Source organism: Camelus dromedarius, chromosome 11 (genome assembly GCF_036321535.1).
Source record: "Camelus dromedarius isolate mCamDro1 chromosome 11, mCamDro1.pat, whole genome shotgun sequence".
NCBI lineage: Eukaryota > Metazoa > Chordata > Mammalia > Artiodactyla > Camelidae > Camelus > Camelus dromedarius.
In genome coordinates this window covers 6,162,856-6,180,969 of record NC_087446.1, presented here as the reverse complement: position 1 = coordinate 6,180,969, position 18,114 = coordinate 6,162,856, and the positions used below count along the sequence as shown (strand labels likewise).

At 44.4% G+C, this 18,114-nt stretch overlaps 1 protein-coding gene across 1 annotated transcript in view; it reads left to right on the top strand.

The window, feature by feature from the left end:
- Window positions 1-18,114, top strand: part of SREBF2 (sterol regulatory element binding transcription factor 2) — a 54,541-nt gene that overhangs the window by 13,185 nt on the left and 23,242 nt on the right. The window contains exons 2-7 of the mRNA XM_031463348.2: window positions 9,110-9,556; window positions 10,584-10,765; window positions 11,444-11,590; window positions 13,016-13,237; window positions 14,118-14,232; window positions 14,428-14,609. Coding sequence (XP_031319208.2) covers window positions 9,110-9,556; window positions 10,584-10,765; window positions 11,444-11,590; window positions 13,016-13,237; window positions 14,118-14,232; window positions 14,428-14,609 — 1,295 coding nt within the window. The remainder of the gene's footprint in view (window positions 1-9,109; window positions 9,557-10,583; window positions 10,766-11,443; window positions 11,591-13,015; window positions 13,238-14,117; window positions 14,233-14,427; window positions 14,610-18,114) is intronic.

The following is an 18,114-nucleotide window of genomic DNA, read 5'->3' as shown; positions in this document are numbered from 1 at the left end:
ATCCAGTCATCTCGGTGGACATTTAGGTTGCTCCATGTCTTGGCTATTGTATATAGTGCTGCTATGAACATAGGGGTGCATGTATCTTTTCAAATTATAGTTCCCTCCAGATATATGCCCAGGAGTGGTGTTGCTAGATTATACAGTAACTCTATCTTTAGTTTTTTAAGGAACCTCCATACTGTTTTCCGTAGTGGCTGCACCAAGTTACATTCCCAACAGTGTAGAAGGGTTCCCTTTTCTCCACACCCTCTCCAGCATTTATCATTTGTGGATTTTTTAATGATGGCCATTCTGACTGGTGTGAGGTACCTCATTGTAGTTTTGATTTGCATTTCTCTGGTAATGGTAAGTGATGTTGAGCATCTTTTCATGTGCCTATTGGCCATCTGTATGTCTTCCTTGAAGAAAGGTCTATTTAAGTTTTTTGTCCAATTTGATTGGGTTGTTTGTTTTTATATGCTCAGAATGATTCTTAATGAGCTCATGATGTTTGGGACCCTTGGGGGAGGCCAGCAGCCCCCTGTACAAACTAGGGTGAGCAACTGCTGAGCTGCGGGGCTCCCCATCCTATAGCTGGACAACTTTCTATGGCTTTTCCTTCTTTAAAGGAGAAAGACCAAGTTCATTACCATGAGCTGCAGAACTTGTGATTGTGTTCTGACTACGTGCTCGCCTGGTGGCCTCCAGTGACCCATTAGCTTCAGCCACCTGCCATGCAGCTCCAGGCCTCCAAGCCTTGGCTTAAGAGATTCCCTGGGCCTGGAATGCACCTTGCATCCTGATCAGCCTTCAGTCCAGCTTCATCAGGAAGGTGCTTGACCTGCTGGAGTCACAGAGGAGGTCCCCTGTGTCCTCCTTGTCTGCTGTGACAATCACCACAGCCATATTGTGTCACTTTCACTAACTTCTTGAGGTGAAGGGGTGTTTTGTCATCTCTGTGGGCTGGCACACAGTGGATGTTCAACACATTTAAAACCTTTTGCATTTACTTACCTGCTTCACCAAAAGTGGAAGCTCTGTAGAAATTGCATAGATTTGTCTAGATTTTCCAGGATAACCCAACTTTTGAAAATATTTGTCCCATAGTGAAGTGGTGTCCCTTCCAGTTTTGGTTCAGAAAGCATGTTTCCATAGATTGCATGAAAGTTGCATTTGAGGGCATCTCAGTGAATCGATGCCAGTTTTTCTAACAGCCAGAGTGCTTTATGCCTGTTGTGGTACCTGGGAGTGGAAGATTTTGTCTATGCACTTGTAGAACACAAGATATAAGAAAAGCATTAAAAAAAATATCTTACTGTATGTAATGTGGCAAAATAAAAAATTTTAAAGTTAAAAACATACTTTTATATTAATATATCATTAGCACATGTCAAAGATTTATTAACATTATTGAGAAAACCAGCAGGATAACAAAGCTAGATCCAAGGAGGGTGCAAGAAACTGATACTTACGTGGTAGAAAAGGAATAACATTGCAAATTTAGATGCATAACTGGTTAATGTCCTACAGGGCAATAAAAACAAAGCTTTCAAATTATCTTTTTCACCAGACAGAAATCATTTGCAACTTGTTAATTTTCTACAGATGAACATCAAATTTTATAGAATGTGCACTAATCAGTAGTAAATATGAAGTCAAATAAGTTTATGTTTCCGTAGAGCATCAGATGACCTTGAGGTAGGCAAGTTAGAGAGTGCTCTGGTATGACTTTAAAGAGACACAGTACTTTTTACTCCTTATTTTCAAATTTTGGGTTTTTTTTTTTAGCAAATAATTATCACAGTTGGGTTCAAGAGCTAAAAGATGGCTGGATCTGAGGTGGAAAAGAGTCCTTGGTGAAAGTAATTATAAGTCGTTTTGAAATGGAATTGTGCAATTAAGGAAGAGGGTGGTAACGAGCAGAAAGGGTGAGGCAAGATCACCTTCCCCACCCCCAAAGGCAGGTGGTGGGTACTTTTCCGGGTGGATGATGAGCTAAGGTGAGTGAGAAGTGAAATCCCTTGGAGTAGGAGGGAGCAATTGGTAGGAAACTATGAAGCTGGTGTTTAAGAAATTTGATTTGCTTTGAAAGTCTGTTAGACCAACAAGGTACTCAAAGAAGACGATTGTCACTGGGTTGGAGGCTGCAGTTGAAATCAAGGCAGGGTGTGGACGTAGAGCAAAGAGTTAACTGTGATACTGGAAGGAGACCTGCCAGAAATTCATAGTGAACTCATGGCAGAGGGAAGCGGAAGAATGAGCAATTGAAGGTAGTGCTGAAGATCACTCTCCTGATTGCAACACAAGAGCTGGCTCAGGTCCCCTGCGTGTTGGATCAGAGAAGCTGTAAGCAGATAAGTCAGGGCGTCCCTAAGAAATAGAACCAGGAGTGGCCTTCTTGACATGAGAAGCCATTTTGGCCTAAGCCATTTTGTGATCTAAGCCTGACTGCAATGCTTGCCCTTGATCAGGTCTTAGTAATTAATGATCTTGAGGGAACAGAGAAATGCAAGTACAGAGAAAAGGCAAACAGTATTGCAGTGATAAAGCAGAGCCCTAGTGCCTCCTCAAGGGATATACATAATAGTAGATCTTCGAGTTCTGCTGGAACTAAGGACCCTTGCCCCAGTTCTATGCTGAATTCTCCTCTGCTCAAGCCCCCTCATGAATAGGCACGTACCTTTAGCTTAAAACTCCCCAAATTTTGCTGTTCAGGAAGAGATTACTTTGGGAAAGATCCTTACTTGCTGCAAGTAATAATAAATCCTTCTGTATCCTACTCTGGCTTGGTTGTATCTTGTGGCTGGACACCCAACAAAAAGTGAACCCAGTTTTCGGGTAACGAAGCCAGGACTGGCCAGCTGATCTGGGGCCCTCTGGGGCTGCCTCTGATACCCAACCTGGGCAGGTGGGGAGAGAGCCCGACCAAGCAGACTAGAGACCATTTGAGAATGACTTGGTTTTCCTGTGTGTTTTGTTTTTCTCTTAATTTTCAAATGTTTTATTTTATTATGTAATACTTGATATGTGCAAAGGAATATATGACACATTTGTATGTGTTATGAAACACAAGCATTTGAGAATTCCCACCTCCCCACCCAGTTTTCCTTTGTGGTTTCTTTGCTAGTAAAAAGAGTTCACTCATCCCTTGCTTAAAATATAGGATGCCTGAGTCACTAGTTTGCCATACTGTGTCATTTTGGCACCTCCTCCAGACTCCCTTTCCCCAGGACGGTGACCCAGAATCTCCTCAAAGTACATAATGCTGTCCATGTGCTCTGAGCTTCTTACCAAATGAAGGAGCCTGCTGGTATTTGAGTGGAGCGATTTTAGGCACCAGTGTTACAACTGTCCCTTTTGTGCCTTATGTTATTGCTTTCATTCCAGGGTTTCTATGTTGAAGGGTGTGGTTGACAGCCCAGCTCCTTAACGTCTCCTCTGGTGACTTGAATGGTAATAACTTTTAAATGCTGAGAAAGCAGTGATGATCACAAATAGCAAAATGGTGGAAAAGTGGAAAGTTGTCTCACCATTGATCGTTAAGTTTCATACAAGTCTACTTTTGATTTTTTTTTAATTTTAAGATTTTTTTTTAATTATTAGAAAGAAATATCCTAGGAGGGAAGATAGAATCATCATCTTGAAAGCAGAATAGTTGTTGCTCAAGAAGGATACTTTTTGAGGACTAGACTTTGTGTTTACTCCCCTCCCCCTGACTCGTTGTGGTCCATCTCATTCCCAACGATCTGTACACATTACACACCATGCTTCTGTGTTCTTATGTTTGTTGGGCAGATCTAATGTCAAAGATGAAATGAACAAAAGTAAGTGAAGAATGTTTAGGTCAGCATTCTTATAATCTTGTGGATGAGGAACGGAAACCATGTAATTTTACTACGCAGTATTAAAATTATGCAACATACACATTCCTAAAAATCACTGCCCTGTGCAAAATTATGCAATAAAAACCACAGGGCTTATGGGGAAAATGGGGTTAGGGTCACAACGCTCAAAAACTTCACAGATAAGAGAAAAAAAGACAAGAGAAAAAATAAATAGATATTCTGAAAAAAGATAGGGACGTACAGACTACCATGTGTACAATAAATAAGCTACAAAGATACATTGTACAGCACAGGGAATATAACTGATACTTAATAACTTTAAATGGAGTATAATCTATAAAAATTTTGAATTACTAATTGTACACCTGAAACTAATATATTGTAAATCAACTATACCCCAATAAAAATAATTATAATAAAAATTAAACTCTAAAAGTAAATGTCAGATAGAAACCTAAAAATAGCATAGTTTTGCAGATGTTAAGTGGCTAAGTAATACATAAATTCTATAATAAATATAGCACCCTACCTTGTAAAAGATCTGAGGTTTGCTTGTGGAAGTGGGCATGGGAAGGATTCGGCTTGTCAGTTACTGTGAAGTGATGGAAGGAGGGTTATCTGAAGTCAGATGGGAATTTCAGATCCCAGATGTGGTTATAATTCATAACACATGCACGTGACCTGACGGAGCTGGTGGATGTTTGAGGTGTGTGCATTTTTTTGTTTTGTTTTCCTGTGTGGCTCATTTGAGCTGGGTAGGGTTTTCTGCATTTTTTAGTGTTTCTTTCACGCATAAATAAGCACAAAATTCATGTTATGTGCATATTGTTCCCTGATATGTCCAATGTATTGGAACAAATTTGAATTAAAAAAAAAATCAAAGCAAAACTAACTTGTAAAACCCACTATATAAAACATGTACTAGCTAATACGAGTGCCTTGCACCATGCCGTAGATTCTATGTGAATTATCTCTCAAGAACATGACAAGTTAGGTATGATTGATAGCCGCATTTTATAGATGAGAAAACTGGCTCAGAGAGGTAAAACTTTCCCCAAGTTACAAGGCAAGGACAGGGTAATTCACAATGATTATGTCATTCTTTTTCCTGAACAACAACAAAAAAAGTGGGGCAAATATTTGCAAATATATAAGAAAGAGCAAGTATCCATAATATATGAAAGTTTTTCAAATCAGTAAAAAGAGACAATGCCCAACAGAAAAATGAACAAAGGTCAAAAGCAGGCAGTTTACAAAGAAGGAATACAAATGGCCAATAAAATGGGGAGGGGTGGTGTTCCACCTCATTTACTACTCACTCATGTAAGTCAGAACAATTAGAAGTCATTTTTTCCTACCATCAAATGGACAGGAATAAATGTGGGGGAACACTGGCAGGAGCATAGATTGTTACAACCTTTCCAAAATACACATACCTGTCCTTTGACCCAGCCACCTAATTTCTAGAAATTTATCCTAAGAAAGTAATCAGGTAAGTGGGAAAAGATTCTTGTACAAGATTTTTGTCAGAGTTGTTAATAATGCTGACGAGTTGAAAACACTTACCCACCATCACCAAGTGGTTAAGTTCTAGTGCATTATTACGACACAGTACAACATAGTGTAACACGTGGGACTCCCCAAAAGAGTGATGTTATATCCATGATGGTTGACCCTAGACACTCTTCATGTTTTATTAAGCAAAGGGAGCAAAGACAGGATAGTATCTTCAGCATGATCCCATTTTGGTAAAACAATTTGCATACATGTGCAAGCTTGTGTTTGCAGCAAGCCAGGTAGAAGAAGTCTGTAAAGACGCACATCAGAACATTGACAGGAGAGGTCTCAGGACTGTGGAATTGCTGGATGGTTTTTATTTTTTGTTTTTTCATATAACTTTTTTCTAGATTTCTCTGTAGTGAATGTTACTTTTATGATTTAAAAAAGAAAATATTTCAAAACATTGTCTAACACAAGGTCCATAATAAATAGAAAATGTAAGAATAAATGACCTTTGTGAAATAGTTCTTCTAGCACCTAACAGGGCTATATGTAACAAACACCCAAGAAAGAGTTTTTGACTACAGTTTGGAGGCAATGTTACCCCAACTGGGGCTTCAGATTCTTTATTCCTGACCATAATTAATCTGACCAGATTTCAAATTGCCTCATTCTCAAGTAGATGCCAGTAGACTGAGCCAGACAGTGACTTGTGTTATTTCCAGGTCATAAGCTCTGTAAAGTGCATGTGAACTTGGGGTCTCTGGATGAAGCTTGGGACTGTCAGGCACAGGTGACAGGGGCCAGAGCCTCTAATTTTGGTTACCTGCTTTTAAAGACCCTGATTTATTTTCTTTGTCCCAGCCTTAGTTTAAGAATCAGCTAAGCACAGGAGTGTGGCTGGAGGGGGATAGGAGGGGTAGGAGGGGTGGGAGGGGTGGGGTGGTAACTGACAGGGGCACCCCTCCCAGGTGAGCTGGGGTCTGCAGGCCTGGGGCTGCCAGCCCAGCTCCAAGGAGGCCTGTGTCTGGCCTTGCGCTCTGAGGGCCGCCGCTCATCACGCAGGAACCAGAACTTCATTTTCAAAGCTCCATAAAGACTATGCCTCCTCCCAGGCCTCCCTTTTCCAGGCTTCCTGGCTGTCTGCAGAGATGAGAGCCTGTGTGATCACAGCGCTGAGCAATCAGAGCGGGGGAGGCACGGACACACTAGGGTTCCCACCGGGTAGAGCTGGCATGTGCGGAGCGGAACCGCGCCTGGGGCGGCCTCCCGCGCCTCTGTTCAGCAGGCCTCTGCACACCTTGTCACTGCGGGCCAGATGGGGACCCAGGGCTCTGTGCGCTCTGCTGGAGCTGTGGCTCCTAGAACCTCTTCCTTACTTCTTCCTTCAAATGCTCAGTCTTAACAGCCCCTCCGAGCCGCTCAGCCCGGTGCCATCTGCGTGGCTGGAGATAGCACCACTGGAGCTCATCATGTGTGGGTTGAAAAGGATTTTTTTTTTAACTTAAGCAGTCGCAATCCATCTGCCTACGTACAACACACTTAACCTGCTTCGTGACCTCTTCAGGCTACTTCACCAGCCAGCCCATATCTTCCCCCACAAAAGGTTTTGGAGAGCACTTGACAGACAAGTGGAGCCAAGTGCCCGTGTAGGGATGCCCTAGAAGCACCGCTAAGAGGGACCTTTTTGAGGGTCGGCCCCTCACCAAGCGCTTTGCGTGAATTATCTTATTAATCCTCACAACAAAGAAGCCAAGTGAGTCTTTTCAGGGCAGCCACTTGTGAGAACCTGGGTGTAAAGAGAAGTGACTTGCAAGCCTTCACACATCTGGTCAGATGGGCCCTTTGAGACCCACATTGTGCCAAAGCCTTTGTCCATCTACCAGGTCTCTTTTGTCTTTTGCTCTTCTTTGCTTTCCATGGATTAGAACAATCAACCAGGGAGTAATGTTCTTTTGGCTCACAAAGCAGTTCTCTGTTGTTGATTCCCCAGAGTCGGGATTTTATGGGAGTTCTGGAAAGCTCGACAAATTATTGGGTTTCTCTTAATCACTTTCTTAAAGTGTTTTATAATCTTGTGTTGTTCTTGGAATGTGTCAGCACTAAATTTTGTTTTGTTTAAATTTTGTGCTGAGTTTGAGGATAGCTCTTAGTTTAATCATGCACAAGAAATTGGAATTGGTTGGTACGAGTTACAATATCTGTGGCATTCTGCCCATTTCTCCCTCCCACACACAACAGACTGAGTGAGGACAGAGCAGAGTGTCGAGGTGTTGGTAAGTAATGCCACTGTATAGTCATTTAATCTAGTGAGGTGCTGTTTTGCCGGTACGTTGAACTGACTAAACACTGAACGTGCTGAGCTGCTAAGCTCTGGTTATCCTGCAGAAAGCACTAGCTTTCTGCTTGCCTAATGTAAGACTTCATATCCCAGATTGCCCCCACCCCCCCACCCCTCATGATGCTGGAGACGTAGGAATGACTTGCTGGTAGAGGCTTGGAGAATGAATGGAGATAGTGTTTGGGGGTTTTGTTTGTTTTTTTTTCTTTTTGGTGACCAAATCAGAGCATCCTGTGGCCTTCAGTGTTCTGAGAGGAGCATGCCACAGTTTAGGAACAAGCAGTAGCTTCTTGGGAGTTTATTGGAGAGGAAAGGGGGAGAGAATGTGGACAGGGTAGAGAATTGTAAAATTACCTGGGACAGAGTTGAGGCCCCAGACTCCTTATGGGGACCAGCCCTCTGGGGAGGAAGAGGGCATGAGAAGTGAGTTGTTCATTGTGGATTAGGTGCAGTAAATCTTTGGGAGGATGAATCAGGGGAAGAGGCCCTGGAAGTAGGCTTGAAGGCCTTTGGACAGGTACTTGGAGCATGATCTGGAAGGGAACATGGCCTCCAGGTGGACACATCCCTTTGGCCCCAGAGACTTCTTGCCCAAAGGGAGGGGGCACAGCCAGGGGAGTCCAGGGCCCAGGTTGTTCTGCCTTGACCTCTGACAGTGAATGCACTGAGGTTCAACAGAAGGCCGTGAAGCTGCAGTTCAGAGAACTGTTTCTGATCCCGCTGTGCCCTGAGGTGCTGTGTGACTTTGGCCAAGTGATTTCCCTGTCCTGGACTTCACATGTGATCTTTCCATCCATTCCACCCTGAAAGTTCCATGATTCCGAGATCATCAACTTTGTCATCCCTGAGTGCTCCTGAGGGCACCAACAGTGCCCAGGGATATGCTCGTCTTGAAGAGAAGGCCCAGAACCTGCCTGTGGTGAGGAGGGAAGGCTGCCCATGGCGAGGAGAGTTAGGGTCTGGCACAGCTTTGCAGCCAGACCCACGTGACTCCTGCTCTGCTACCGGGAACAGCACTGAGACTGGAGGTGGCCTCACAGTGCAAGGCTACAGAGCTCCCAAGACTCAGGGCAGCGACTACCCACTTTCTGCCCCAGGTCCCCAACTGTAGAATGGGACCAACAGTCCTCTCCAAAAGCAACACTCACGTAGCACAGAGGTAGCTCCTGTTAGGTCTGATACAGACCATCAGGAAGGTGGGTAGAAAGGTGGCTTGGAGGTGGAGGGAGAGAAGAACATCAGACAGATGAAGTTCTGTCACACTCTTACATGGTTAGACTTCTTGGCCCAGTTGATTCCCTGCACGAGAAGAGAGGTGACCCATTTCTGCTGTGGTCTTGGAAAAACCATTGGATTTTCATGCCTCAGTTTCTTAGGCAAATTTGAAAGTTAATAGATATTTTGGATGGCAGTTAAAATTACCCTTTCCATGTGTTCACAGAGATGCTGCAGTTTGTCAGCAATCAAGTGGGAGAGTTCCCCGACTTGTTCTCAGAGCAGCTGTGCAACTCCTTCCCTGGTGGCGGCAGCGGTGGTGGCACCAGCGGCAGCAGCAATGGCGGGAGCAGTGGTGGTGGAGCCGGAGCTGGAGCCGGGGACCCCTCAGTGCAGCGACCCTTCAGCCAAGCCCCCTTACCTTCCTTCTCTCCCTCGGCCGCCACCCCCCCGACCCCAGCCCTACAAGTCAAGGTCCCCCCGACCACGGTTCCCACTCCACCAAGGGCGACTCCCGTTCTTCAGCCCCGCCCCCAGCCGCAGCCGCAGCCCCAGCCCCAGGCTCAGCTGCAGCAGCAGACAGTAATGATCACCCCGACGTTCAGCACCGCCCCCCAGACGAGGATCATCCAGCAGCCTTTGATATACCAGAATGCTGCTACCAGCTTTCAAGGTGACTCAGAACTCAGATCTGATAGTGATTGGTTAGTTCAAAAGTTTATGCGCCAATTTGCAGACACTTCCAAGGTAGACTGTAAATAGTTCTGTCCTCTTTGGGGATGACAGAATCTATCCATCTGGTCCTGTATGAAGCAGGTTTCAGCACCTGGCCGTAAGTTCGGTGGTGTAGGAACCGTTCACATTCAGCCTTAACACATTACCTTCATATCTGTTGTGGCTGCTTCAAGAACACTTGGTCAAAGAATCCAACAAGCACAGTGGACACAGGGCTGTCCTGGTAACTAGAGGTGGAAGCTTGAATAAAATTAGTCTTGAAACTTATCCAGGCACCAGGCAGATCTCAGCATGTGTAGGTTGAGAACTGTTCATCCAGCAAACACCTCCTGAGCATCTACTATGGAAAAGAAGGCGCCTTTTAACACAGGTGCCAAGTCTCCGAGTAGCAGGCCTCACAGCAGACCCTCGGTGAGGGCTGAGTGAATGAGGGACTTTCTGTGTTGTGCCGTGTCCCGGCACCTTTTCATCAGATTTCCCTCTGACTATGGGGAGCCTTGGGTGGGATTAGTATTGCTCTACTAATTTCAGAGGATCTGATGGTACTTCAGTGGGCTTCAAGTGTTCAGGGGCTGGGGGAGGTGACAGCAAAAAGCTGAGACAGTCATCTCAAAGTACACATTCCATTGGCTTCACGGGAGGAGATGAAGCCCCAGGGTGTTGTTTGTTCTGCCCTCCATTAACTCCCTTGCTGGTTGTAGTCATTTGCTGATTAGCTTCCCTCACCTCCACCCCAGCACCCAGAGTATTAAAATAATTTGTACTTGTCCCCTCAGAAGTTGATGCAGCCCTTATGGGATGCTCTTGTCATCCAGCCCAGCTTGTAAATGGCCGTGCACGTCTTCTGCAGCAGCAGATGGGGGGCTGGGATCGTTATGAGGCACTCCATCCTTGGTCATTGCTCCAGCTACAGTGACAGAAGGCATTCCTCATCCACGTGACTTTTTTTCTCCTCTTCTCCCAAGTCCTTCAGCCTCAGGTCCAAAGCCTAGTGACATCCTCCCAGGTGCAGCCGGTCACCATCCAGCAGCAGGTGCAGACGGTGCAGGCCCAGCGGGTGCTGACGCAGACCGCCAATGGCACACTGCAGACGCTCGCCCCGGCCACGGTGCAGACAGTTGCCGCGCCCCAGGTGCAGCAGGTCCCGGTAGGTGGCCGACAAGGATTCAGGGAGGCTCTGGTTGGGGCTGTTGGCTGGTTTTTGGTTGGAGATGTCTGCATACTAAGAAGGACCAGCGGGGTGTAAGGGAGCAGCTTGTAGGGCAGGTAGGGTGCCTGGACCTTACGAGGCATTGCGTATAGACACCTGGCAGAAATCACATCTGTAGAGGGACACTGGCACTCACATTAACTCAGTAAATGCCAGTGTATTGGCTCATTTACACATATAATGGGTATAAAACTGGAAGGAAATGTACCAAAATGTTTTAAAATCATGTATTGTAGTGGGCTGTATTTCTAACTAATGAAGTAATTTATCTTTAAAAAAAAAAAGACAGGTTTATCATTTTTGCTTCTCAGCCATATTCCTGGCATTCCTAAGTTTGTCCAAAATCAGATCTCTCTCCCCTCCGCCCTCCACCCCAAGCCATGCCTGCTTGGCCCCTGCTAGGCCACTGGCACTGCTCTGCTCCAAGCCTTTCAACCTTACAACCCAGAGCCCCCTTTAGCTGTACTCTTTGTCCCCCTCAACCCAGTAATTATGCTATATTCTCAGTTTGATGAATCTTTTGTAATTCTTTCTTGAAGGGTCTATGCAGTTAGAAGTAATGCAAAATAGAAAATAATGCTACCTTCCTTTTCCCATTCTTCCTTTTCTATCCAGGTCCTGGTCCAGCCTCAGATCATCAAGACAGATTCCCTTGTTTTGACCACACTGAAGACAGATGGCAGCCCTGTCATGGCTGCAGTCCAGAACCCAGCCCTCACTGCCCTCACCACCCCCATCCAGACAGCCGCCCTTCAAGTACCGGTAGGAGCTGCTTCCCGCGCCCCAACCTCCTCCTCCTTTCTTGGGGATATTCGGCCTCAGACATTAACAGAGCTTCCAGACGCTGAATAGACACGAAAGCTCTATGCAATGTGTCAGTCAAATTACAAAATCACCCCTTCTTAGTTTTTTCCCCTTGAGAATTACCAGCTCTGATGTGCTGTTATATGGGAGAATGCGGGTTTGTGAGGGGAAGAGGGGAGCAGCAGAGGAGCCCCAGCTTCTGGGCAGCAGCTTCACACAGGACCATCTGCCTCTTGGGTTCTGCTGATGGAGGGTTAGCTTCTGAAGGACCCTCGGCCCCCCAGGCAGGGAGGGGCTCCAAGGTGGGGACATGGAAGGCACCCATACTTCAGTTGTAGGATCTCAGCCACTGTCAGCATCTTGTGGCAAGAGAGTCTGATGGAAAAAAGGATCAAAATTCGAAAGCAAGCATTGTTCATTAAAGCCAAGAACTGGAAACAACCCAAATATCCATCCAAAAAGAACTATTGCTACATACAACTGCATGAACCGCAAAAATAGTATGTTGAGCAAAAGATGCCTGTCTCAAAAGAGCTCATGCCAGTGATGTCATTCCTACGAAGTTCAAGAAGACGGTGACAGAAGTCAGAGCAGTGATTACAAAGAGCGGGGAGGGGCACAAGGGGGTAGACATGGTCTGTGTCTTCGTCTGGGTTATCTTGGTTACACACAGTATACGTACGTAACGATTCCATCAAGCCATACACTTAAAACATGTGCTTTTTACTATGTGTGAATTATTTCTTGATGACTAATGAAGTTGAGAAGCTTATTCATTAGCCATTTGGATATTGAGGCTACTTATTGAAGAAAATAAAACTAAAATTAGTAGAAAGAGAAAAAGAGAAAAAGAAAGGAAAGCAGATTTGAGAGGAAGGCAGGGGGAAAGCCTCTGTAGTTGGTCTGTTTATTTAATAAAATGGCTCTGATGGTCAGTTCTGCCCTGGAGCTTCTTGATGGCCAAAGGAAATGCAGTAAGTTACTTCACCATCATGTGAGAGGAAAAAAATGTATCATGCACCAGGAGAGAGTTTTCCCTGGGACCAGAGTGACAGGGTGCACTGTGTGCCGGCTCGGAGGTGGTTAAGGGTTTGACAGCAAAGCAGAAATCATTCGACATGCTTCTGGCATCGCTGCATCAAGGTTAGCGTATTGTCCACATTAATGCTGTTGTGGCACAGGATTAATCAACAGTGATTCTGGAAGGGGCCTAGTTCCTGAAGTACCGTAGCTCCTCAGGCTTCTGGACTTCATTAACCTAGGAAGCGTGTCAGACCGCACAGTTTTCAGGTGACACCACATGGCCAGGGCCAGCAGGTTCACGTTGTGAGGTTGCTTTACTCAGGCTGACCAAGTGGTCGTTCTGCCCTGCGTCTGTTCTAGACCCTGGTGGGCAGCAGTGGGACCATTCTGACCACGATGCCTGTGATGATGGGGCAAGAGAAGGTGCCCATTAAGCAAGTACCCGGGGGAGTCAAGCAGCTCGAGCCCCCCAAAGAAGGAGAAAGGCGGACGACACACAACATCATTGAGAAGCGGTATCGTTCCTCCATCAATGACAAAATCATCGAGTTGAAGGACCTGGTCATGGGAACAGATGCCAAGGTAGGCACCACACAGAATGGTGTTTCCTGCCCCGTCATCTCCCCTCTGTCTTTGCTGCAGGAGTTTAGGAAGATCCAGGACCAAGCTGAGTGAAGGCAAGAATAGTTAGAGGTGCTTTCTTATTAAAGCATCTTGGTGTTTTGAAATTCCAAGATTATAAAATATTAACTGCTGGGAGTTGGCAAGGAGTGGCCTGCCTGGACCTTTGACTCTGCTTTGCAGTTATGGTGACCAAGGACTTTTTTGGCAAATGTTTAATTGTATTCAGGGATGGCTAATGATATTTTAACCTTTTAGGGAGGAGAAAAAGTGGAGATTGAGTCTTTGACCAAGAGCAAATAGAGGAAATTGGCTTTTCATGTATTTTTGGTGTTTCAATGAATGTATCTTTTGGCTTTGGCACATAGGGGATTTTTTACATCTGTTATCTGTTTATCTTTACCTCTGTATTGAAAGAAATTCTAATTTGCCTTGTAGCCTATTTAAATCTGAAAGGTGCTGATATACCTTTACATAAGATAACCATCCAACAATGCTCTGGTTTTTTGTTTGCCATTTGTTTTCCTTAAAGTTTGTTTTGATGCTAGGATTATCACAGGAAGTAGGAATAATACCTAGTATGCACTGGGCCAGAGGCTAAGCTCTTTACACGTTAACCCTCATGGCAAGCCTGTGACTCATGTACTATCATTATCCCTGTTTCATGAAGGAGGAAAGTGACTTCAGAGATGTTGAGTGACTTTTGTATGGCTATTTAGTGGGAGAGTCAACATCTGAACCCAGCACCTCTTATTCCAGAACCTGAGCTCTGGGCTTCTGCTCTCCTCACTGTGCAGGGTGGTCTGGTGCCACTGTGTTTTTCACCTGTCTTCCTTCCCAGATGCACAAGTCAGGTGTTCTGAGGAAGGCCATCGACTACATCAAATATTTGCAGCAGGTCAATCATAAACTGCGCCAGGAGAACATGGTGTTGAAACTGGCAAATCAGAAAAACAGTGAGTGTGCTCATTGAGAAAAGGGTTTCAGAGCTTCCGGTTATAGGAGAAGTCCTGTGCTGGGCACTGGGGAGGGCCCACTGACGTGTGTGAAGTGCCTGCAGGGGTGAAGTGGCAGCAGGGGCTGTGCATCCCTCACCCCGCCCCGGTGGGGCCTGTAATACAGGCCACTTGCCGGCGGGGTTTTCTTTACAGAACTCCTAAAGGGCATTGACCTGGGCAGCCTGGTCGACAGTGATGTGGACCTGAAGATCGATGACTTCAACCAGAATGTCCTTCTGATGTCACCTCCGGCCTCCGACTCCGGGTCCCAGGCAGGCTTTTCCCCCTACTCCATCGACTCTGAGCCAGGAAGCCCTCTACTAGATGATGCGAAGGTAAGGAGCTTTTGAAATCCCCTGACCCTGGACTCTCTCCCATCTCCCCCGAGTTAATAGTGGGGAGGGGACAGCGGAGGTCCAGGCCAGCTGTCCGGGCCTGGGCTGGAGAAAAACAAGAATTTTGTGAAATTAGCCAGGTCTTAGAGAATAAAGGAAAAGAAAACTGACTCTGTGGGGAGACAACCTCCGGCTTGGCTGGTCCTCACTGAAAGGGCCCATCAGAGAGGAATAAGGGCCAAATCCAGGACGGGAACACACAGCCGTGTTCGCGAGAGCCGGCAGTTGCTGGCGGCGCCTCATTGCTTCCCTGGCCATAATGAGCCAGGCAAGACCACTGTGGGAGGCTGATCAGCTGGTTTAGGATGAGGCTGCCTCTGGGTCCTCTTCGGGAAATGATTATGATTTGCAGTCTAACAGATAACATTCCTACCAAGGGCCTTTAATCAGGGAAGGAAGCCCCTGGCAATTGTTTTTTAATGAAATTAGTTAGGAGAGGCTCCTAATGACCCTCCTAGGAACCTGTGGAAACTCCTGGGTTTTGTAAGGTAATTTGACATTGGCGGTTTCTGACTTCAAAAGCAGAATTCCCTTCTAGTGTAAGTTTTTGATCAGACCGTTTATTGTATCATGTACTTAATTTTATTAAGGCAGCTCTGTTTTTGAAATATTTTATGTGTGATTCTGTTTGACAACAAAAAGCCATATGACATAGACATTGAATTAGCCGGGTGTCTGAATCATCAGAAGGAATTTTCAAATGGTTTTAAAATATTGGAAAGGAGGGATGTGGGATGTACACCCTGGGGGTCAGGGGAGATCTGGTTCCAATCTCCCTCCCTCCCTGGGCTCCCCAGGCAGGCAGGGCCTCTGCCTCCAGTTCTCCCTCCGTAAAATGGGGAGAAAACAAAATAATGTGTGGTTTTAGAATAGGCAAGCTCCTGCAGATAGATTCATGCTAAAGTATGGTCTTTAATCAACTTTGAGGTATAATTTATATGTGGTAAAATATACCTATTTTATAGTATCATACAGTATGATGAGTTTTAACAAATGTATACATTTTTGTAACTCTCATAACAATCAAGATAGAGAGTAAAAAGCTGAAAGCATTTCTTGTAAGATCAGGAACAAGGATGCCCACCCTCACCACTTCTATTCAGCCTAGAATTGGAAGTCCTAGCCACAGCAGTCAGACAAGAAAAAGAAATAAAAGGAATCCAAATTGTAAAAGAAGAAGTAGAAGTGTCACTGTTTGCAGGTGACCTGATGAGTATATATAGAGTATCCTAAAGACACCACCAGAAAACTGTTAGAACTAATAAATAAATTCAGTAAATTTGCAGGGTACAAAATTAATGTACAGAAATCTGTTACTTTTCTATACACTAATGACGAAGTATCAGAAAGAGAACTTAAGAAAACAGTCCCATTTACAGTTGCATCAAAAAGAATAAAATACCAAGGAATAAATCTAAACAAGTAGATAAAAAACCTGTACTTGAAAAAGCTATAAGACATTGATGAAAGAAATTGAAGAAGACACAGATAGAAAGATATATTGTGCTCATGGACTGGAAGAATTAATATTCTTGAAATGACCATACTCCTCAAGGCAGTCTGCACATCCAATACCATACCAATCAAAATACCAATGGCATTTTTCACAGAACTAGAGCAAATAATTCTGAAATTTATATGGAAACAGAAAAGACCCCAAATAGCCAAAACAATCTTAAGAAAGAAGAACAGAGGTGGAGGTAGCATGTTCCCTGATTTCAAACTACAGTAATCAGAACAGTATGGTACTAGCACAAAAATAGACACACAGATCAATGGAACAGAATAGAGAACCTAGAAATAAACCCCTACTTACATGGTCAATTAACCTATGACAAAGGAGGCAATAATATGCAAAGAGGAAATGGCAGCTTCTTCAGTGGGAAGATGGGACAGCTACACGCACGAGAATCAGCTGGACCACTTTCTCACACCATACACAAAAATAAACTCAAAATGACTTGAAGACTAAGACTTGAAACCATTAAATTCCTAGAAGAAAGCATAGGCAGTACGTTCTTTGTTATCGGTCTTAATATTTTTTTGGATATGTCTCCTCGGGCAAGGAAAACAAAAGCAAAAATAACAAATGGGACTACGTCAAACTAGAAAGCTTTTTCACAGCACAGGAAGCTGTTAACAAAACAAGGCCGCCTACTGAATGGAAGAAAATATTTGCAAACAACATATCTGATAAGGGATTAATATCCAAGATGTGCAAAGAACTCATACAACTTGATATCAGAGAAACAAACAACAGTTTAAAAGTGGGCAGAGGACATGAATAGGCATTTTTCCAGAGAAGACATACAAATGACCAACAAGCACAGAAAAGATGCTCAGTGTCACCAGTCAGGGAAATGCAAATCAGACCCACAAAGAGATACCACCTCACGCTTGTCAGAATGGCTTTGATCAAAAAGGCAACACATAGCAAGTGTTAGTGAGGATGTGGAGAAAAGGGAACCCTAGTGCACTATTCGTGGGAATATAAATTGGTCCAGCCATTATGGGAAACAGTATGGAGATGTCTCAAATTAAAAATAGAACCACCATACAGGCCAGCAATTACACCTCTGGGTATTTATCTGAAGAAAACAAAAACACTTACTCGAAGAGATATATACACCCCTAGGTTCATTGCAGCATTATTTGTAACAGCAAAGATAAGGAAGCAACCTAAGTGCCCATAAACACATGAATGGATGAAGAAGATATGGTGTATATATGCAGTGAAATATTAACCGTAAAAAAAGAATGAAATCTTGCTATTTGCAACAACCAGGATGGACCTAGAGCATATTATGCTAAGTGAAGTGAGTCAGACAAAGACAAATAACGTATGATTTCACTTATATGTGAAATATAAAAAAAAACAAACGAACAAATACACCAAAACAGAAACAGACAGATACGGGGAACAAATGGGTGGCTGCCAGAGAGGAGGGGGTCAGGAGGGTGAGTGAAACAGGTGAGGTAAATTAAGAGGTACAGACTTCCAATTACAAAATAAATGAGTCGCAGGGATGAAATACACAACAGGGGAATCTAGTCAGTGGTTCTGTAGGAACTTTGTATGGTGACAGACTCAATGTATCATGGAGATCTGCAGTGTATAAAAATATCGAGTCACTGTGCCATACACCTGGAACCAACACAGTGTTGTAGATCAGTTATATTTCAATTAAAAATAACATTAAATGAATCTCTTCTAGTTAAAAAAATGATATAGAACGTTTTTATCTGCCATGAACGTACCTTTGCAGGAAGTTCACACAGCCCTATCCAGCCTCAGACAACTTCTGGTCTGCTTTCTGTCACCTTAGATTAGCTTGTCTGTTGTGAAATTACACAGGAACAGAATCATGCAGTGCTCTCTTTAGTGATGAGCTGTGTTTTAAAAGCCAAGCTCATCTACCTTTGGTCTTGAGAACGTGTTCTCCCA